Source organism: Notolepis coatsorum (assembly GCF_963971535.1).
Source record: "Notolepis coatsorum genome assembly, chromosome: 9".
NCBI classification, from domain to species: Eukaryota; Metazoa; Chordata; class Actinopteri; order Aulopiformes; family Paralepididae; genus Notolepis; species Notolepis coatsorum.
In genome coordinates this window covers 143,949,622-143,973,231 of record NC_140173.1, presented here as the reverse complement: position 1 = coordinate 143,973,231, position 23,610 = coordinate 143,949,622, and the positions used below count along the sequence as shown (strand labels likewise).

At 42.2% G+C, this 23,610-nt stretch overlaps 1 protein-coding gene across 1 annotated transcript in view; it reads right to left on the bottom strand.

Moving 5' to 3' along the window:
* Positions 1-23,610, bottom strand: part of elovl5 (ELOVL fatty acid elongase 5) — a 65,866-nt gene that overhangs the window by 25,903 nt on the left and 16,353 nt on the right. The window contains exons 4-6 of the mRNA XM_084322098.1: positions 15,409-15,486; positions 6,792-6,963; positions 294-418 (exon numbers count right to left, since the gene is read on the bottom strand). Coding sequence (XP_084178224.1) covers positions 294-418; positions 6,792-6,963; positions 15,409-15,486 — 375 coding nt within the window. The remainder of the gene's footprint in view (positions 1-293; positions 419-6,791; positions 6,964-15,408; positions 15,487-23,610) is intronic.

Genomic DNA, 23,610 nt, shown 5'->3' with positions numbered 1-23,610 from the left:
CCCAGCGTCTCCAGATTTTGTGGCGAGCGCCTTGCCCACTACGCCACGTAGCCGCCTGGTATTCCCCTTTAAAGATGCAGTAGATTATCTTTACACCACTAGGTTAAACTTAAACCAAAAACGAGATAACTAAACGATTTGTCTATTAACTGTCTACTTGAGGGGGGGGGGGGGGGGGGGGGGGTTGAAATAAAGGCTCTCGCTTCACTTTCACTCTGCCCTGGTCTGACCACTGACCTATATATATATAATTGGATACAATATGAAATTGGATTAGTAAACGGAGTGCTCACCAGCTGCCCCTGTGTGATGTACTTCTTCCACCAGAGGTAGGGTCGCATGGCGGGGATGGCTGACAGTCCGTAGTAGGAATACATCAGGACGTGGATGAAGCTGTTGAGGCCGGCACCAAAATACGCTGACGAAGACACAAAGAGAAATGGTGACCTTGGGTTCTTTATTTGGATCCCCATTAGCTGCCACTGAGGTAGCAGCTACTCTCGCTGGGGTCCTCCTCACACAACAAGAACATATATAACTGAAGAGTGTGCTCAATAGGGGGGGGGGGGGGGGTCCTTGGCCCACTGTCAGCCTAAGTTGCAAAGTTTGTCCAAATCCGCCCTGTAGTTTGTGAGACTCGCTGCGGACAGAGTCACACACAGGCATGCAAGCATGCACGCACGCGCGCGCACACACACACACACACACACACACACACACGCGCGCGCGCGTAACAAGACACATAACACGTGCAACAAGTCTCAATAGAAACATGCCAAGACAAGACAAATTAAAAAAGGAAACATCACAACACAAATGTCTTCTTGGTTGTCCAGGTTGGCTAATTGATCTTAGGGTTATTGTTAATGTGTTCTTTTTTGTAGTGTTTCAAAACATGCCTTGCCAAGTGCTTCAATGATCACAGTGAATGAATTAATGAATGATCATTACATTTATATAGCAGCGCTTTTCTAGACACTCAAAGCGCTCCCCACAATGTAGGGTGGAAATTGCCTCCTACAGCACCACTGGTAGCACCCAACCTTGGGCTACGCAGGCTCAATGGCTGCCGTACACACTGGCACCCGGCACACATCACTACTACACAATGGCTGAACGGCTCAGGAGACAGGGATTGATAAGAGGAGAGGGATGATTAGGTGGCCTTGATGTCAGAGACCTGATTGGACAGGAACGTCGGGGGAACTCCCTACTCTTTGCGATATTGACCAAATTCAGTCAGGACCTTGGCTTAGTGTCTCATCCGAAGGACAGCACTCGCAGTTGTACCTCTCCTCTACTCTGACCCATGAAAGACTGGCATGTGTTCTCGCCTCTACTCTGACCCATGAAAGACTGGCATGTGTTCTCGCCTCTACTCTGACCCATGAAAGACTGGCATGTGTTCTCTCCTCTACTCTGACCCATGAAAGACTGGCATGTGTTCTCGCCTCTACTCTGACCCATGAAAGACTGGCATGTGTTCTCTCCTCTACTCTGACCCATGAAAGACTGGCATGTGTTCTCTCCTCTACTCTGACCCATGAAAGACTGGCATGTGTTCTCGCCTCTACTCTGACCCATGAAAGACTGGCATGTGTTCTCGCCTCTACTCTGACCCATGAAAGACTGGCATGTGTTCTCTCCTCTACTCTGACCCATGAAAGACTGGCATGTGTTCTCGCCTCTACTCTGACCCATGAAAGACTGGCATGTGTTCTCTCCTCTACTCTGACCCATGAAAGACTGGCATGTGTTCTCGCCTCTACTCTGAGTCTGACCCATGAAAGACTGGCATGTGTTCTCGCCTCTACTCTGACCCATGAAAGACTGGCATGTGTTCTCGCCTCTACTCTGACCCATGAAAGACTGGCATGTGTTCTCTCCTCTACTCTGACCCATGAAAGACTGGCATGTGTTCTCGCCTCTACTCTGAGTCTGACCCATGAAAGACTGGCATGTGTTCTCTCCTCTACTCTGACCCATGAAAGACTGGTATATGTTCTCGCCTCTACTCTGACCCATGAAAGACTGGCATGTGTTCTCGCCTCTACTCTGACCCATGAAAGACTGGCATGTGTTCTCGCCTCTACTCTGACCCATGAAAGACTGGTATATGTTCTCGCCTCTACTCTGACCCATGAAAGACTGGCATGTGTTCTCGCCTCTACTCTGACCCATGAAAGACTGGCATGTGTTCTCGCCTCTACTCTGACCCATGAAAGACTGGCATGTGTTCTCGCCTCTACTCTGACCCATGAAAGACTGGTATATGTTCTCGCCTCTACTCTGACCCATGAAAGACTGGCATGTGTTCTCGCCTCTACTCTGACCCATGAAAGACTGGCATGTGTTCTCTCTGTACTCTGCCTCACACCCAAAGGACAGGGCAGTGCGAGCTTTGTGGCTTTATTCTGAGCTACTTGGAGCTTATAGACATATATTTTTTTGGCTGCACCTGAGCAGACTGCTGACTGAGCAGTAATCAAGGTGTGTCACTAGCCCTCTGGAGGCAGGGGTAAGAAAGAGGAATATTTTCTTATTCCTCTACCCATTTTCTTAACAATATTTTCAATATGTTTATCCCATGATAAGCTGCCCGTCAACACCAAGCAAATTTGCCTCTCGAACCTGTTCGATATCCAAGCCTTTGATTGAGAGGCACAGTTGATTATCATTATTATGCCTGAATTTCCCCAAGGATATCAATAAAGGGATATATATATATATTTTTTTTTTAATCTTATATCTTATCTTATCTTATCCTAGTAGAGTGTTTGGCCCTGAACGTCATACCTTTGGTTTTTGCTACATTCAAAACAAGTATATTCTCATATATCCAATCAAGTAATAGTTGCAGTTCAGATTGAAGTGCGTTCCTTAACTCAGTTATTTGATGCAACGTATATAGTTGTATCATCTGCAAATAGAGTAGCACTGCACTTACGCAAAACTTAAGGCATGTCATTGGTAAAATATTGCAAAGAGTAGCGACCCAAGGCAACTCCCTTGGGGCACGCCACACTGTAAGCCTTTAGGGGAGGAATAACTACCAACACAGACTACATCCTATTGGATAAGTAGCTATTCATCCAATTGGAATAAACACATATTATGCAGTTTGTTTCATTGATAATACCCTACACAGTATGGCCTACAATATCAAATGCTGCACTAAAATCAAGTAATACAGTGACAACCATAATTTTCTTGTCAGTGTTGCTGTGCACGTGGAGTGATCTGCCTTATAGGCATGCTGGAAATCATTAATCATTAATTCATTAAGTGGAAAATAGTGTAGTATCTAAAGAACAACTTTTTCCATTAGCTTATTTCTGGCATTTGATTCAGAAAATGAGCTATTCATATATAATGTACTTCTACATTACAGGTCTTATTGTGAGTATAAGTAAGATCATTTGTAGGTTCAATTTCTTTTAATAATAAACAACATGTTTATATTGAGAAAACATTAAAGCTCATTATTACATGGCGTTTTCACATTCGCCGAAATGCTTGCTTGTGATTGGTCAATAGCGCTCGTCAGAGGTCCGATATTACTCGATAACGGACCTCTGTGGAACAATAATGACCGCTGTGCGCAGCTGTTCGCAATCAAGGCCACTGACACACTGCATCAGTGCAGCCAATCAGACACACCTGCTGGCTGCACTGACAGCGGAGTGTGTGTGACGATGACAGCGGAGCCAGAACAGAACTGCGTCTGCATTTGATCTCGTCTTGTCGATGTAAAATGAATTAGGTATATTGTTAGTAAGTTAGCCATGTAATAAGCGGGATAATGTATAGCTATACTCGATCATTGTCGCAAAATAATTGTTATCCCTTACATATCTCAAAACTACTTTGAATGCAGATCGAACCGGCGACCTTCCGGTCACAAACCCGCTTCTCTAACCTTTAGGCCACCGCCGCCTAAATCAGTTTTAAATAGACAATAATAAAAAGAGTAAGATAAAAATAGACAGAGTAAAATAGACTAGTGCACTAGTGCAGTGCAATAAAATAGTAGAATAGAATAGAAATAAAATGAGCACATAAAGTGCAGACATATAAAAAAAAATATTTACAGTGCAATAAAATAGTTCTGGATTACTGTTCAACAGTTAAAAGTCGTCTTTGCCTTCTCTGTTTGGTATCCACAGTTTAAAACTTGACAGTCTTCCCTCCTGTTTGATGACCCAAATGACTAATGACTAATTTATCTCAGTTGGCTACCTAAAACATAGTTTTGCAATGGGTCGATAATAAACAAACAAGATAACAAAGATATCGGACGACAGCTGCAATAAGTTCAGTAGGATCAGGTGATGACCATGTACGGTAAATAATCATACTCTTCTAAGTCAATAGACATTTCAAGCAGGGCTCTGCAATGACATCGTCTTCTGTCACCCGTTCTACTAAACTAAAAGATCTTTATGAACATGACGACCCGAGCACAGATCCAAACGGATGATTTAAAACCTGTCCTCATGCTGGACCGTGTTGCACGTGTGGTTCTTCTTCCGTTTTTTTTAACCTCTTAAACCCTAGAAAATGTAATTTGCCTAAAAGTACCTAATGGCAGATTGCTCCATTTCTACAAGGCTATTTACATGTTCTTGGTATATCTAGGGACCACTATGGACCTCAGGACATGTATTCCAAGTGTCAGAAATAGTGTGTCTGTTACTATGCTTGAGTAGATTGTAATGAACCAAAGGAGAATATAAATTATTATTATCTCCCCACCCTCCAGAACATTTACAACAAGCGTTGCAGGGGCAAGGCTAAGAGAATCATTAAAGACTCCAGTCACCCGAACAACTGCCTCTTTGAACTGCTGCGGTCAGGCAAGCGATACCGGAGTCTCAAGGCGAGCACAGAGAGACTCAGAAGAAGCTTCTATCCCCAGGCCATCAGGCTGCTAAACGAACAATGAACACTACACAACAACAACCATCAAACGCACATAGCACACACATCCACACGCACACACTCACTTTAAACAAACACACTGTAGCACCCACTCCACACACTTTATAGCACACACCCACTTTAAACAAACACACTGTAGCACCCACTCCCCACACTTTATATTTATTGATGAAGGATTGCACTACAACTCGTACACCTTACTGTAAATTGTACCTAAATTGTACCTCATCCCATTTCTGCTTTGCACTATATAGTACTGTACATTAGTACACTGCATAGTATTGTATATTATATGGTAACTCAGTTACGTCTATTCTGCATCGAACATTGTACATATGTCTATACTGAACACTGTGACCTCATTTTCTACTTCTAAATTACATGCTATACTATGTTATTTGATACTATCTTGTCTAGCACAGTCTCTGGAGCGTAACAGTAAGAAGCATTTTGTATGAAAGTATTCTGTACTTCTGTATGACAACTATTAAAGAAACTTGAAACTTGAAAACTATCTTTGACGGTGAATAACACCATGCTAACATTGACCAAAAAGGTCAGCACCTTCTTGAGATCAAGTGTACAAAGAATGTAAGCAAATGCACAAAGGGCAGATGATTTACATGGTTTTTCTGTAGATACAGTTTAGAATTTTGCCATCCGGACACATGCAATTTGAAATATGAATATAGAATATCAGGCCTATAATTAAATGACCTTATTATGGCCACGTCACACATCTATGGATCGACCCGAATGGTCGGACTGTGAATGAAATCTACTGTAAGTACAGTTACTCTTGTATAATGTCCATAGCTCCGCCATTTTTACCGGATTGCGACGTGTTTTTTTCCACAGAAAGATAAAGAAACAATATACGTTGTATTTTATTGCAATAACGTTGAGGTTTGTTCGATATATAAAACTGATTTTTCACGCCAATATATTTTTTTCCACGTCAAGTGGGTGCGGCTTCGTCTGCGGCTGCAGTGTGAGCTGGCAGCTGGGTAGTGTAGTTTTAGGAAATGCCGACGTGCATCGAAAGCCCTGGGTCTCAACAACGATTTCACAATGGCGTCATTTCCTCGCGTCTAAATCATCCGGTTTTCCGATGCAATGCATGGAGTTTTTATAAGCTCATATTTCACACACACACTATGTTCTACTATGAACTATGAATCACTAAAGACACTTTTAACTGCTGCTATGACCCACTGTCACCTCCATGGAACGTGCAATTGTAACTCACTGTGCCTTGTTGTATTGTATATATATATTGTATCTATTTTTATTATATCTTATTTTCTAGCACTCACTTGTATTTAAATATGTTTAAGTTAAGTACTGTGTGATTTTCTTTGTGAAGGGTGGACTAGCAAAGTAAGATTTTCATTGTATGGCAAACTGTCGTTTTAACTGTGCATATGACAATAAACAATCTTGAATCTTGAATCTTGAATCTAATAACACTTAAAATCATTGCTAAACAAACGTAGTGCTGAAAATATAAACTTTGACTGCTGTTTTTATAGGGTTAGGGTCTTTACTCTTGGCTGCATTTGAAAAAAGAAACGCAATATAATATAGCAGTGGCCCTAATGAAACCATTGAGGCAGTTTCAACGGAAGAACACTAGTGGAGAAAAACAACAAAAACGACAACAACACCAGTTTACTAACCCTGTTGTTATTCAGTACAACACCAGTCGGTCCCAGTAGACATTTTAGAGGAAAGATTTTCCCGAAGCCTGAATTATTTAGCCTGCTGTAAAGGCTGTGAACGGCGGGATAACTCGAGTGTTCCGAGTCGCTGGAGGAGAGAGGGCGACGGGGGGTTAAAACTGCACTCACAGTGACCACAGGGCACCCAGTTCATGACGAACCACCAGATGTTGGGCATGCTGGCGTGGTGGTAGATGTGCAGGAAGGTGATCTGGTGGTTGTTCTTCCGCAGGATGAAGAAGAAGGTGTCCATGAACTCGATGAGCTTGGAGAAGTAGTACCACCACAGGACATCAATGATCTGAACCCCGGAGAGAGGGAGAGGGAGAGAGGGAGAGAGAGAGAGAGGGAGAGAGAGAGAGAGAGAGAGAGAGAGAGAGAGAGAGAGAGGAGAGAGAGGGGGGGGGGGGAGAGAGAGAGGGAGAGAGAGAGAGAGAGAGAGAGAGAGAGAGAGAGAGAGAGAGGGGGATAAGAGAAAGACACAAACAGATGTGGTGGAGCCGGACTCAACAATTATGTCGTAGATGGATCTTCATGATCAATAGTGAAACACAAGGTACAGTACATGTGTAACGGATGGTATCGTGAAGCGCAGTCAAGAAGGGCTGGGGTGAGTAGCGGTGCTATGGGTTAAACTCACTCTCACATCCTCAAAATATACAATTTGACTGCTGTTTTGATTTGGTTTAGAGTCTTTACTCTTGGCTACGTTTGAAAAAGAAACACAACATTAATTAATATGGCCCATATCCCAGTAGAATCACCATGGTTACTTTCATAGTGTCCTGTGAGTTAAATCACCATGGTTACTTTCATAGTGTCCTGTGAGTTAAATCACCATGGTTACTGTCGTAGTGTCCTAGGAGTTAAATCACCATGGTTACTGTCATAGTGTCCTAGGAGTTAAATCACCATGGTTACTGTCATAGTGTCCTAGGAGTTAAATCACCATGGTTACTGTCATAGTGTCCTAGGAGTTAAATCACCATGGTTACTGTCATAGTGTCCTAGGAGTTAAATCACCATGGTTACTGTCATAGTGTCCTGGGAGTTAAATCACCATGGTTACTATCATAGTGTCCTAGGAGTTAAATCACCACGGTTACTGTCATAGTGTCCTAGGAGTTAAATCACCATGGTTACTGTCATAGTGTCCTAGGAGTTAAATCACCATGGTTACTGTCATAGTGTCCTAGGAGTTAAATCACCATGGTTACTGTCATAGTGTCCTAGGAGTTAAATCACCATGGTTACTGTCATAGTGTCCTAGGAGTTAAATCACCATGGTTACTGTCATACTTAGTGTCCTAGGAGTTAAATCACCATGGTTACTGTCATAGTGTCCTAGGAGTTAAATCACTATGGTTACTGTCATAGTGTCCTAGGAGTTAAATCACCATGGTTACTGTCATAGTGTCCTAGGAGTTAAATCACCATGGTTACTGTCATAGTGTCCTATAGGAGTTAAATCACCATGGTTACTGTCATAGTGACCTAGGAGTTAAATCACCATGGTTACTGTCATAGTGTCCTAGGAGTTAAATCACCATGGTTACTATCATAGTGTCCTAGGAGTTAAATCACCATGGTTACTGTCATAGTGTCCTAGGAGTTAAATCACCATGGTTACTGTCATAGTGTCCTAGGAGTTAAATCACCATGGTTACTGTCATAGTGTCCTAGGAGTTAAATCACCATGGTTACTGTCATAGTGTCCTAGGAGTTAAATCACCATGGTTACTGTCATAGTGTCCTAGGAGTTAAATCACTATGGTTACTGTCATAGTGTCCTAGGAGTTAAATCACCATGGTTACTGTCATAGTGTCCTAGGAGTTAAATCACCATGGTTACTGTCATAGTGTCCTAGGAGTTAAATCACCATGGTTACTGTCATAGTGTCCTAGGAGTTAAATCACCATGGTTACTGTCATAGTGTCCTAGGAGTTAAATCACCATGGTTACTGTCGTAGTGTCCTAGGAGTTAAATCACCATGGTTACTGTCGTAGTGTCCTAGGAGTTAAATCACCATGGTTACTGTCATAGTGTCCTAGGAGTTAAATCACCATGGTTACTGTCATAGTGTCCTAGGAGTTAAATCACCATGGTTACTGTCATAGTGTCCTGTGAGTTAAATCACCATGGTTACTGTCATAGTGACCTAGGAGTTAAATCACCATGGTTACTGTCATAGTGTCCCAGGAGTTAGATCACCATGGTTACTGTCATAGTGTCCTAGGAGTTAAATCACCATGGTTACTGTCATAGTGTCCTATGAGTTAAATCACCATGGTTACTGTCATAGTGTCCTAGGAGTTAAATCACCATGGTTACTGTCATAGTGTCCTAGGAGTTAAATCACCATGGTTACTGTCATAGTGTCCTAGGAGTTAAATCACCATGGTTACTGTCATAGTGTCCTATAGGAGTTAAATCACCATGGTTACTGTCGTAGTGTCCTAGGAGTTAAATCACCATGGTTACTGTCATAGTGTCCTAGGAGTTAAATCACCATGGTTACTGTCGTAGTGTCCTAGGAGTTAAATCACCATGGTTACTGTCATAGTGTCCTAGGAGTTAAATCACCATGGTTACTGTCATAGTGTCCTAGGAGTTAAATCACCATGGTTACTGTCATAGTGACCTAGGAGTTAAATCACCATGGTTACTGTCATAGTGTCCTAGGAGTTAAATCACCATGGTTACTGTCATAGTGTCCTAGGAGTTAAATCACCATGGTTACTGTCATAGTGTCCTAGGAGTTAAATCACCATGGTTACTGTCATAGTGACCTAGGAGTTAAATCACCATGGTTACTGTCATAGTGTCCCAGGAGTTAAATCACCATGGTTACTGTCATAGTGTCCTATGAGTTAAATCACCATGGTTACTGTCATAGTGTCCTAGGAGTTAAATCACCATGGTTACTGTCATAGTGACCTAGGAGTTAAATCACCATGGTTACTGTCATAGTGTCCCAGGAGTTAAATCACCATGGTTACTGTCATAGTGTCCTATGAGTTAAATCACCATGGTTACTGTCATAGTGTCCTAGGAGTTAAATCACCATGGTTACTGTCATAGTGACCTAGGAGTTAAATCACCATGGTTACTGTCATAGTGTCCTATGAGTTAAATCACCATGGTTACTGTCATAGTGACCTAGGAGTTAAATCACCATGGTTACTGTCATAGTGTCCTATAGGAGTTAAATCACCATGGTTACTGTCATAGTGCCCTAGGAGTTAAATCACCATGGTTACTGTCATAGTGTCCTAGGAGTTAAATCACCATGGTTACTGTCATAGTGTCCTAGGAGTTAAATCACCATGGTTACTGTCATAGTGTCCTAGGAGTTAAATCACCATGGTTACTGTCATAGTGTCCTAGGAGTTAAATCACCATGGTTACTATCATAGTGACCTAGGAGTTAAATCACCATGGTTACTGTCATAGTGTCCTAGGAGTTAAATCACCATGGTTACTGTCATAGTGCCCTAGGAGTTAAATCACCATGGTTACTGTCATAGTGTCCTAGGAGTTAAATCACCATGGTTACTGTCATAGTGTCCTAGGAGTTAAATCACCATGGTTACTGTCATAGTGTCCTAGGAGTTAAATCACCATGGTTACTGTCATAGTGTCCTATGAGTTAAATCACCATGGTTACTGTCATAGTGACCTAGGAGTTAAATCACCATGGTTACTGTCATAGTGTCCTAGGAGTTAAATCACCATGGTTACTGTCATAGTGTCCTAGGAGTTAAATCACCATGGTTACTGTCATAGTGACCTAGGAGTTAAATCACCATGGTTACTGTCATAGTGACCTAGGAGTTAAATCACCATGGTTACTGTCATAGTGACCTAGGAGTTAAATCACCATGGTTACTGTCATAGTGTCCTGTGAGTTAAATCACCATGGTTACTGTCATAGTGACCTAGGAGTTAAATCACCATGGTTACTGTCATAGTGTCCTAGGAGTTAAATCACCATGGTTACTGTCATAGTGTCCTAGGAGTTAAATCACCATGGTTACTATCATAGTGACCTAGGAGTTAAATCACCATGGTTACTGTCATAGTGTCCTAGGAGTTAAATCACCATGGTTACTGTCATAGTGTCCTAGGAGTTAAATCACCATGGTTACTGTCATAGTGACCTAGGAGTTAAATCACCATGGTTACTGTCATAGTGTCCTAGGAGTTAAATCACCATGGTTACTGTCATAGTGTCCTAGGAGTTAAATCACCATGGTTACTGTCATAGTGTCCTAGGAGTTAAATCACCATGGTTACTGTCGTAGTGTCCTAGGAGTTAAATCACCATGGTTACTGTCATAGTGTCCTAGGAGTTAAATCACCATGGTTACTGTCATAGTGTCCTAGGAGTTAAATCACCATGGTTACTGTCATAGTGACCTAGAAGTTAAATCACCATGGTTACTGTCGTAGTGTCCTAGGAGTTAAATCACCATGGTTACTGTCATAGTGTCCTAGGAGTTAAATCACCATGGTTACTGTCATAGTGTCCTAGGAGTTAAATCACCATGGTTACTGTCATAGTGTCCTAGGAGTTAAATCACCATGGTTACTGTCATAGTGTCCTAGGAGTTAAATCACCATGGTTACTGTCATAGTGTCCTATAGGAGTTAAATCACCATGGTTACTGTCATAGTGTCCTAGGAGTTAAATCACCATGGTTACTGTCGTAGTGTCCTAGGAGTTAAATCACCATGGTTACTGTCATAGTGTCCTAGGAGTTAAATCACCATGGTTACTGTCATAGTGTCCTAGGAGTTAAATCACCATGGTTACTGTCATAGTGTCCTAGGAGTTAAATCACCATGGTTACTGTCATAGTGTCCTAGGAGTTAAATCACCATGGTTACTGTCATAGTGTCCTAGGAGTTAAATCACCATGGTTACTGTCATAGTGACCTAGGAGTTAAATCACCATGGTTACTGTCATAGTGTCCTAGGAGTTAAATCACCATGGTTACTGTCATAGTGACCTAGGAGTTAAATCACCATGGTTACTGTCATAGTGTCCTAGGAGTTAAATCACCATGGTTACTGTCATAGTGACCTAGGAGTTAAATCACCATGGTTACTGTCATAGTGTCCTAGGAGTTAAATCACCATGGTTACTGTCATAGTGACCTAGGAGTTAAATCACCATGGTTACTGTCATAGTGTCCTAGGAGTTAAATCACCATGGTTACTGTCATAGTGTCCTAGGAGTTAAATCACCATGGTTACTGTCATAGTGTCCTAGGAGTTAAATCACCATGGTTACTGTCATAGTGTCCTAGGAGTTAAATCACCATGGTTACTGTCATAGTGTCCTAGGAGTTAAATCACCATGGTTACTGTCATAGTGTCCCAGGAGTTAAATCACTATGGTTACTGTCATAGTGTCCTAGGAGTTAAATCACCATGGTTACTGTCATAGTGACCTAGGAGTTAAATCACCATGGTTACTGTCATAGTGTCCTGTGAGTTAAATCACCATGGTTACTGTCATAGTGTCCTGTGAGTTAAATCACCATGGTTACTGTCATAGTGTCCTGTGAGTTAAATCACCATGGTTACTGTCATAGTGTCCTAGGAGTTAAATCACCATGGTTACTGTCATAGTGTCCTAGGAGTTAAATCACCATGGTTACTGTCATAGTGACCTAGGAGTTAAATCACCATGGTTACTGTCATAGTGTCCTAGGAGTTAAATCACCATGGTTACTGTCATAGTGTCCTAGGAGTTAAATCACCATGGTTACTGTCATAGTGTCCTAGGAGTTAAATCACCATGGTTACTGTCATACTTAGTGTCCTAGGAGTTAAATCACCATGGTTACTGTCATAGTGTCCTAGGAGTTAAATCACCATGGTTACTGTCATAGTGTCCTAGGAGTTAAATCACCACGGGGACTGTCATAGTGTCCTAGGAGTTAAATCACCATGGTTACTGTCATAGTGTCCTAGGAGTTAAATCACCATGGTTACTGTCATAGTGTCCTATAGGAGTTAAATCACCATGGTTACTGTCATAGTGTCCTAGGAGTTAAATCACCATGGTTACTGTCATAGTGTCCTAGGAGTTAAATCACCATGGTTACTGTCATAGTGTCCTAGGAGTTAAATCACCATGGTTACTGTCATAGTGTCCTAGGAGTTAAATCACCATGGTTACTGTCATAGTGTCCTATAGGAGTTAAATCACCATGGTTACTGTCATAGTGTCCTGTGAGTTAAATCACCATGGTTACTGTCATAGTGTCCTGTGAGTTAAATCACCATGGTTACTGTCATAGTGTCCTAGGAGTTAAATCACCATGGTTACTGTCATAGTGTCCTAGGAGTTAAATCACCATGGTTACTGTCATAGTGACCTAGGAGTTAAATCACCATGGTTACTGTCATAGTGTCCTAGGAGTTAAATCACCATGGTTACTGTCATAGTGTCCTGTGAGTTAAATCACCATGGTTACTGTCATAGTGTCCTATAGGAGTTAAATCACCATGGTTACTGTCATAGTGCCCTAGGAGTTAAATCACCATGGTTACTGTCATAGTGTCCTAGGAGTTAAATCACCATGGTTACTGTCATAGTGTCCTAGGAGTTAAATCACCATGGTTACTGTCATAGTGTCCTAGGAGTTAAATCACCATGGTTACTGTCATAGTGACCTAGTAGTTAAATCACCATGGTTACTATCATAGTGTCCTAAGAGTTGTTCCACTATTCACCGTCTATGGTGCAGCTCCAGGATTCGTCTCTTGACGACATCATCACTGGATTCTCATCCGATTGGTGTTCAGTTTAAGGAGATTATTTTTCATATTCCCAAATCGAAAGCTGAGCTGTACAATATTACACGTAGTGCCTTGCAGCGTGGATGTATTACAACAACTGAATAGCTTTGGTAAAGTGAGAGACTGAGAAGTATTTACACAAATGTCCTCTTTGCTGATATGGAATATGTTGTTCTGTATGGGGAGCTGCTCTGCTCTGCGCCTGGAACACTATCTCCCCCCCAGTCTATCAGAAATCCCCAGGGTGATTATTATTACTTCCTCTCAATATATAACCACATTTCAACCACAAAGTCACGTCTCAAATGAATGGTTTATGATCCTCCGGATGGATCATACAAATCTATGTCATCATAGGAAGATGTTGATAAAAAGAAAGGTTGAATCGTTGCAGAACTCAGCGCTGGCTGGCGTGCGTGTGTCCTCCTGGGTCATCAGCTCCACGGGAGCCAGCTGTGGGACACGTCACACGGAGCAGATTAAATTGACTGCCTGTCGTCGCAGATTATCTGCTGGGATTTGTAGGTACAGTACCGGCTGATGGAAATGAGACCGGTAGGATTTTAAAAACACTGAGACGACGAGGGTTACGCAACGGCTGCGTATACAAATGCCCACGGATCATCTACGATAGGTCATCTCTACGATACGGTGTAGGTAGGGATGCTCGATATTGGCTTTTTTACCGATACCGATAATATACCGATATTGTCCAACTCTTAATCTCCGATACTGATATCAACCGATACCGATATATGCAGGGTTCCCCCCCCCCCCCCCCCCCAAAATGGAATAATTTCAGGTAATTAACATTACATATCTCTTGTTGTGGAATTAACACAACATTATGCATACTTTTTTTTTTTTTTTTTTTTTTTTTTTAAGTATGCATTTTTTTTTTTTTGCAAAATCAACTCTGCCTCTATTTTTTTTTTTTTTTTTTTTTTTTATATATTTTTATTTCATTTTTTGGAAGAAAAGGCAGGATATATAATGCACATACAATGCACATATAATGCACATAAAAACATACATTTAAATTATTTGCCAATTACATGCATTGGCTTGCCCCTTGCCTCATTTAAAAATAAATAACTCCTACCCCCTAACCCCTGCACCAACCACCGTTGACAAAAAATTAATAAAAAAATAATAATAATAATAATAATAATAATAATAATAATAATAATAATAATAATAATAATAATAATAATAATAATAATAATAATAATAATAATAATAATAATAATAATAATAATAATAATAATAATAATAATAATAATAATAATAATAATAATAATAATAATAGTAACCCCCCCCCAACCCACCCCGTCATAGGCCTGAGAAGAAAATTAATTGAACAAAAATTTCAACAATTATGCATACTTTTGACAATAAATCAAATCTGAATTTGTTCTTACTTGCTTGCCTGGGTAAATAAAGGTTATAGAAATGTAAAAAAAAATTGAAAACCGATACCGATATTTTCCCGATATCACATTTTAATGCCGATATCGGCCGATAATATCGGACATCCCTAAGTGTAAGTAATCTACGCTAAACGCCGTCTGTGTGTGACACTAGGGAGGGGAATACATTATCCTGTGTGTGATTCAATGTATATCGATGACATTCCAATAAATGTACATGAAAGATGTATGAACAAGAAAACTATAGCCTGTTATATCACCAGACACATCAACTGGGGGGGTGGGGGGTGGGGGGGGTGGGTCTGTAATTGTCCTTCAGCCATCCTAAAAACAAGCTCGTCAACACCAGCACCCACTGGTTTAAATTAGGGATTAAAACATGCCGTTTGTCAAAGTACCTTTATTTTTTTCTCACATTGTGACAAATACCCCGTCGTGAAGGGAGAATTAAATTGAATAAAACATTTATAAAGGTTTCGCTTTTAAAGAGCTGGTCTTACCCTGTCATCTGCCTCTCGTGCGCTGTGCGTATCCTGGCAGTAGACGTTGTAACCACCTTCCCACATAGCAGATGCAAGCTGCAAAGATGAATGGATATAAGCTGTATATCTCTGAGCAATTTCATGCACCAAAATATTCAATAAATAAATTATAAACAGAATACAGAAACAGTTGGGAGACATGAAACAAAAAAAGTGACTTTTTGCACTCCTCCAGTTCATAGTGAACAAGTAAATACAGACAGACAAACAAAAAGACAGACAGCCAGACAGCCAGACAATAATAATACTAAGCTCTGTTATTGTGATCCTTCCCTGGTTTATCGCTATGGAGCAGAACATTTCATTATGAGCAGCACAGCTGCATTTAGTCAAAATACAAGCCTTTGTTCATATTATGGACTGTGCTGACATCAACAATAACACGATGGATTTAATACAGTAGCAATGTGTTGCCGTGCAAAGTGAAAGACTACAAGTGGACCAATAGTGGGAATATAAAGATTGACATCATAGTGAATTAATAGCAGTGAAGCACTTTGAACTGACTGTTCTGTTATATATATATACCATGTGACCTGCTCTGTGATATATATATATACCATGTGACCTGCTCTGTGATATATATATATACCATGTGACCTGCTCTGTGATATATATATATATACCATGTGACCTGCTCTGTGATATATATATACCATGTGACCTGCTCTGTGATATATATACCATGTGACCTGCTCTGTGATATATATATACCATGTGACCTGCTCTGTTATATATATATACCATGTGACCTGCTCTGTGATATATATATACCATGTGACCTGCTCTGTGATACATATACCATGTGACCTGCTCTGTGTTATATATATACCATGTGACCTGCTCTGTTATATATATATATACCATGTGACCTGCTCTGTGATATATATACCATGTGACCTGCTCTGTGATATATATACCATGTGACCTGCTCTGTGATATATATACCATGTGACCTGCTCTGTGATATATATACCATGTGACCTGCTCTGTTATATATATATACCATGTGACCTGTTCTGTGATATATATACCATGTGACCTGCTCTGTGATATATATACCATGTGACCTGCTCTGTGATATATATATACCATGTGACCTGCTCTGTGATATATATATACCATGTGACCTGCTCTGTGATATATATATACCATGTGACCTGCTCTGTGATATATATACCATGTGACCTGCTCTGTGATATATATATATATACCATGTGACCTGCTCTGTTATATATATATATACCATGTGACCTGCTCTGTGATATATATATACCATGTGACCTGCTCTGTGATATATATATACCATGTGACCTGCTCTGTGATATATATATACCGTGTGACCTGCTCTGTTATATATATATATACCATGTGACCTGCTCTGTGATATATATACCATGTGACCTGCTCTGTTATATATATATACCATGTAAGCTGCTCTGTGATATAATATATACCATGTGACCTGCTCTGATATATATATACCATGTGACCTGCTCTGTGATATATATATACCATGTGACCTGCTCTGTGATATATATATACCATGTGACCTGCTCTGTGATATATATATACCATGTGACCTGCTCTGTTATATATATATACCATGTGACCTGCTCTGTTATATATATACCATGTGACCTGCTCTGTGATATATATATACCATGTGACCTGCTCTGTTATATATATATACCATGTGACCTGCTCTGTGATATATATATATATACCATGTGACCTGCTCTGTGATATATATATACCATGTGACCTGCTCTGTGATATATATACCATGTGACCTGCTCTGTGATATATATATACCATGTGACCTGCTCTGTGATATATATATACCATGTGACCTGCTCTGTGATATATATATATACCATGTGACCTGCTCTGTGATATATATATACCATGTGACCTGCTCTGTGATATATATACACCATGTGACCTGCTCTGTGATATAATATATACCATGTGACCTGCTCTGTGATATATATATATATACCATGTGACCTGCTCTGTGATATAATATATACCATGTGACCTGCTCTGTGATATAATATATACCATGTGACCTGCTCTGTGATATATATACCATGTGACCTGCTCTGTGTTATATATATACCATGTGACCTGCTCTGTGATATATATACCATGTGACCTGCTCTGTGATATATATACCATGTGACCTGCTCTGTGATATATATACCATGTGACCTGCTCTGTGATATATATACCATGTGACCTGCTCTGTGATATATATACCATGTGACCTGCTCTGTGATATATATATACCATGTGACCTGCTCTGTGATATATATACCATGTGACCTGCTCTGTGATATATATCATATACCATATCGCTGCTGGCGGGACAAAACCTCCTAACTCAATTTTTTTTTTATTTATTTTTTTATCAACTCAGTAGATCATCCTCCATGTGTGTGTGGTTTTACAAAGTCTACACAATGGGAAAGCATTAAACCAATCATCTGTCTAAACCTCGTAACTCTATTCGCCCTCAAATCTGTGTTCGTTTTTTTCATCTGCTGAAAAGTTGTTTTTTTGGAGTTATGAGGTTTTGTCCCGCCAGCAGCGATATCACCTTAAGCCAATATGCTACTCACTACCATTGCTATGTTTATTATTATGTCCCTGGCATGTTGTTCACCCAAAAGAGTTGGGTATGTTTGGCCACAGGACAGGCTGTGAAACTTGGGCATATTCAGAGGAGGAAATTAAATCATGGTCGCGTGCGGAAAACGAATGATGATTCAGATTACTTCCTATCCTATTCCTAGACACATATCATGATGTGATTGGGACACCAATATACGCTATGAGCTCAGGACTGAGGACAGTGGGACAGGGTAGGAGCCATGCAGAGGACATGTCTAATGTCTCTAAAAAGAAGTCTCATTATGTCAGTAACCACATTGCTATGACTGTCGATGCACTGACTTCATAGTACAGTGTCCCCTTTTGGGGGTTTGGGGGGGAAATACACGCATTTGCCATCTTCCCCAGAGTCAGTAGAGAAGATTGATATCAATTGAATCTCTCTGTGAGTCCGTTTTTGGAGTTGTTGGAAGGTTTGACAGAGTTATAGGCTAGCTGCTAAGCTAGGCTAGCATGCACCTGGACCTCTCTCTCTCTCTGGGGCTGCAGGACACACTGAGATGAAACTGATATCGATCTTCATGTCTGACTCCGGGGAAGAAGATGGAGCTTGGCAAAAGCTACATCAGGAAGACTATCTTGCATCGCACCCAACTTTACACTCTACTTCCAAACGGTTTACACTTTTGAGAGAAGACTTAAATGCATTGGATTTTGCAATCTCATATTATCCAATTAACCAATCAGTGTAGGCAAAGCATTGCCACGCCTTCATGCCTGGTCCTTTCAGCGCCCCCCCCCCCCCCCCCCCCCGAGAAGTGTGTCCTTGCACATTCTTTCGTTCATGCATGCACTTTCCCCGCGGTTAAGGTAGGCTACTGAGATCCCACCCCCATTGGTACGTGAACCTGGATACAGATTCACAGGGCAGTGAGATCCCACTGCTGTCACCAATGTAACCCAGTGGATTTGAACCTGGGTCCATAGGATCCACAGGCGGCTGCACTAACCAGCTGAGCTAAAGGGTCAGACCTGTTAGCAGGTGCTGGTTGACTGCGACCGACTCGTTAGTAGTTTACACTAGCTTAGCACAAAGGAATGGAAGTGGATACGGATCAAATAGCCTAGCTTAAAACTCAGAGAGAAAGATGTTTTGGCCAACAGCTACAGTAGGCTAGCTGATCTGTATCTGGTTCCATTCATTTGTGCTAAGCTAGCTAGCTTGCAGCCAGAGAGCCGTCTACTGAATGCTACTGAACGATGCTATCTTTCCAGACAAGTCAGGTTGAACTCTACACAGCAGGGTCGGCTGGCCTGTATCTGATGACATTGTCTTGTTTAGAGTTAAACTGCATCTGTTCAGGTCATGATGAATGATATCGGACTGAAATGGGGGTGTAGCAGACCGTAAATGGGCACTGAGTCGTACATTAGTACACGACGTACGGAAATCGGGGCGTCTCCACGCTGACTCATGGACTTACTATAGACTCCCGCGTGTCCTGTCGGCCTTCTTCCAGTAGAAGAAAAAACCTTCTAATTAGTTTAAGAGCAGGGCATCGTCGTCAATATTGACCCGGACAAAGATTGAAGAGAGGATTGGTTCCTAAACCTAAACCACAACGTCAGTCTGCGCACGCACACAAAAACCAACCCTACACATGCATTCCTTCCTGTTCTGCTTTCATCGCATATCCTCTGCCAAACTCGATATGTAATATCACAAATTGAATCATAACCATCATGGGATTATTATCAAAAGCACTGTGCCCTGGAAGGCTGACAAGAACAAAACACGTACTATGTACTCTGACATCAGGTGGCATTGATTTGATTTGAGAAGAGGCCAAAGGTTCATCTCAGGGGCGACGGCAAAGTCACAGCAGAGGATTTAATGAATGACGCAGTGAGAGGCCAGGCCTGCCTCTCTGGAGGACTTATGTAACGCTGACGACAGATAGACAGACAGACAGACAGAGAGAGAGACAGAGAGAGAGAGAGACAGACAGACAGACAGACAGACAGACAGACAGACAGACAGACAGACAGACAGACAGACAGACAGACAGACAGAGAGAGAGACAGAGAGAGAGACAGACAGACAGACAGACAGACAGACAGACAGACAGAGGAGACAGACAGACAGACAGACAGACAGACAGACAGACAGACAGACAGACAGACAGAGAGACAGACAGACAGACAGACAGACAGACAGACAGACAGACAGACAGACAGACAGACAGACAGACAGAGAGAGACAGAGAGAGAGACAGACAGACAGACAGACAGACAGACAGACAGACAGACAGACAGACAGACAGACAGACAGAGAGACAGAGAGAGAGACAGACAGACAGACAGACAGACAGACAGACAGAGAGAGAGCCAGAGAGAGAGACAGACAGACAGACAGACAGACAGACAGACAGACAGACAGACAGACAGACAGACAGACAGACAGACAGACAGACAGACAGACAGACAGAGAGACAGACAGACAGACAGACAGACAGGACAGAGATAGAGAGAGAGAGGAGAGAGAGAAGAGCGACAGAGAGAGAGAGACCGACAGAGAGAGACCAACAGAGAGAGAGAGAGAGAGAGAGAGAAGAGAGAGAGAGAGAGAGAGAGAGAGAGAGAGAGAGAGAGAGAGGAGAGAGAGAGAGAGAGAGAGAGGAGAGAGAGAGAGAGAGAGAGAGAGAGAGAGAGAGAGAGAGAGAGAGAGAGAGAGAGAGAGAGAGAGAGAGAGAGAGAGAGAGAGAGAGAGAGAGAGGGAGGAAACTCTGGAGAACGTATGCAATGCAATGCAGACAGAAACCTTCCCAGTTGGACGGGGACCAGATTTTCAGGTGCTTCAAGACACCCAAGTCTGACTGGTAATTCATATAAAATCCTGTGGAATTCTATACTTGTTTGTAGGACTGAGCAACATGCTATCTGTCTAGGTGAGTCAGTTTGAACCGTACAGCGCGGCCGGCTGGCCTGCTATCTGATGACATTGTCTTGTTTGATTCAATAGTTTTATTTCAAACCACAGTGTTAGTTTGGAGTAAAGGTGTTTCAGACACGATCACGAATGATCTCTGACTAGAACTTTCTTTATCCACACAGCATCTTAGCATCTCATCTATACTGTACGTGTGCCATCAGAAAAATGTCAAGAATGACAAGAAGGCTCTGTTTTCATGCGGTGCGTTCCTATCAGCTATGATGACCGTGATCAAGATAAAGACGTCAGACTTGTTCTATAACCCGGCGTCTCGTTGTGACTGACCTGCCTACCCTTCGACTGACACGGTACCTATTGTGTTACGGTTGTGACTTCCTGCCCCTCCCCCCAGTGTTTCCCTCCCGCTCTGCCCCGGTTCAGCAGATGTCCCCTGTGTTTCCCCACGTGAAGTACTGTATCCTCCCGGCTGTTGTCTGTTAGTCTCGATTCCCCCCTGTGTATTTAAAGGGAGGGTGTAGACGACCACATGCTGCCCTACTGTCGGTCTGGGGAGGGTGTAGACGACCACATGCTGCCCTACTGTCGGTCTGGGGAGGGTGTAGAGACTACCACATGCTGCCCTACTGTCGGTCTGGGGAGGGTGTAGACGACCACATGCTGCCCTACTGTCGGTCTGGGGAGGGTGTAGACGACCACATGCTGCCCTACTGTCGGTCTGGGGAGGGTGTAGACGACCACATGCTGCCCTACTGTCGGTCTGGGGAGGGTGTAGACCAGTGGTTCCCAAAGTCGGGGTCGCGACCCAAATGTGGGCCGCGAGCAGCCATGGGTGGGCCGCGAGATGATAAAAAAAAAAAAAAAAAAAAATCATTATTATTATTATTATTATTATTATTATTATTATTATTATTATTATTATTATTATTATTATTATTATTATTATTATTATTATTATTATTATTATTATTATTATTATTATTATTATTATTATTATTTTTTATTTAATTTTTAATTTTTTTGTCAGGCCACTGAACTTAGAAGCAGGCCAGGACAGTGTTTCTAGTTGTATTCTAAAATTCTATTCTATTGTATTCTAAAATGTGACTATATGGTTTTATATTAACTTAATAAATAAACAAAAACGAAAAATCTACTTATTTCAACGAACATTTCAAACTAAATAACAGATTATGCACATAAAACGCTGAAAACAACCGAAGCATCAATAGTATTTTAATGAGACTATTATTATTATCATTATTATTTTGCAACAAGTTAGCCCTCTCATAAATAGCACATATAAATGAATAACTAACTTGAACTAACTTAATAGGATTGAAGTGATATTTGGCTTAAAAAATCGGTCGCCTGGCAAAAAAAAAAAAAAAAAAAAAGCCTGACGATGTGCATTGGGCCGCGGCTCTCTGACGCCTTATTTTCTGGGTCCTGGCCTGAAAAGTTTGGGAACCCCTGGTGTAGACTACCAAATGCTGCCCTACTGTCGGTCTGGGGAGGGTGTAGACGACCACATGCTGCCCTACTGTCAGTCTGGGGAGGGTGTCTGTAGACTACCACATGCTGCCCTACTGTCAGTCTGGGGAGGGTGTCGACTACCACATGCTGCCCTACTGTCGGTCTGGGGAGGGTGTAGACTACCACATGCTGCCCTACTGTCGGTTTGGGGAGGGTGTAGACTACCACATGCTGCCCTACTGTCAGTCTGGGGAGGGTGTAGACTACCACATGCTGCCCTACTGCCGGTCTGGGGAGGGTGTAGACGACCACATGCTGCCCTACTGCCGGTCTGGGGAGGGTGTAGACGACCACATGCTGCCCTACTGTTAGTCGGGGGAGGGTGTAGACTACCACATGCTGCCCTACTGTCGGTCTGGGGAGGGTGTAGACTACCACATGCTGCCCTACTGTCGGTCTGGGGAGGGTGTAGACTACCACATGCTGCCCTACTGCCGGTCTGGGGAGGGTGTAGACGACCACATGCTGCCCTACTGTCGGTCTGGGGAGGGTGTAGAGTTCGGGTCCCAAGCAAAACCCTGGACAGGCTCCAGTATGTTCAAAATTCAGCTGCCAGGGTTCTAACCTGCACCAAATCCTGGCAGCACATCACCCCCACCCTCATCCACCTCCACTGGCTCCCCATCAAATCCCGCATCACCTACAAAACCCTCCTGCTCACCTACAAATCCCTTCACGCTCTGGCACCTCAGTACCTCACTGACCTCCTCCACCCCTACACTCAGTCACGGTCCCTGCGATCCACGGACACTGGTCAGCTCTCCATCCCCCGAACCAGACTGCGGACGTTCGGGGACAGAGCTTTCAGTGTGGCAGCTCCCACCCTCTGGAACTCCCTCCCCGCAGAACTCCGCACCGCCCCAACTCTGGACTCATTTAAAAAACTGCTCAAAACCCACCTCTTCAACTTGGCCTTTAACCCCTAATTTCTCACTTTATATGTATATGTTGTGTCTGTTCACTATGTTTGTTAATTTGTCATCCCCCCCCCCCCCCCCCTTTGTAAAGCGACCTTGGGTCTTCTGAAAGGCGCTACCTGTATATAAAGTTATTATACA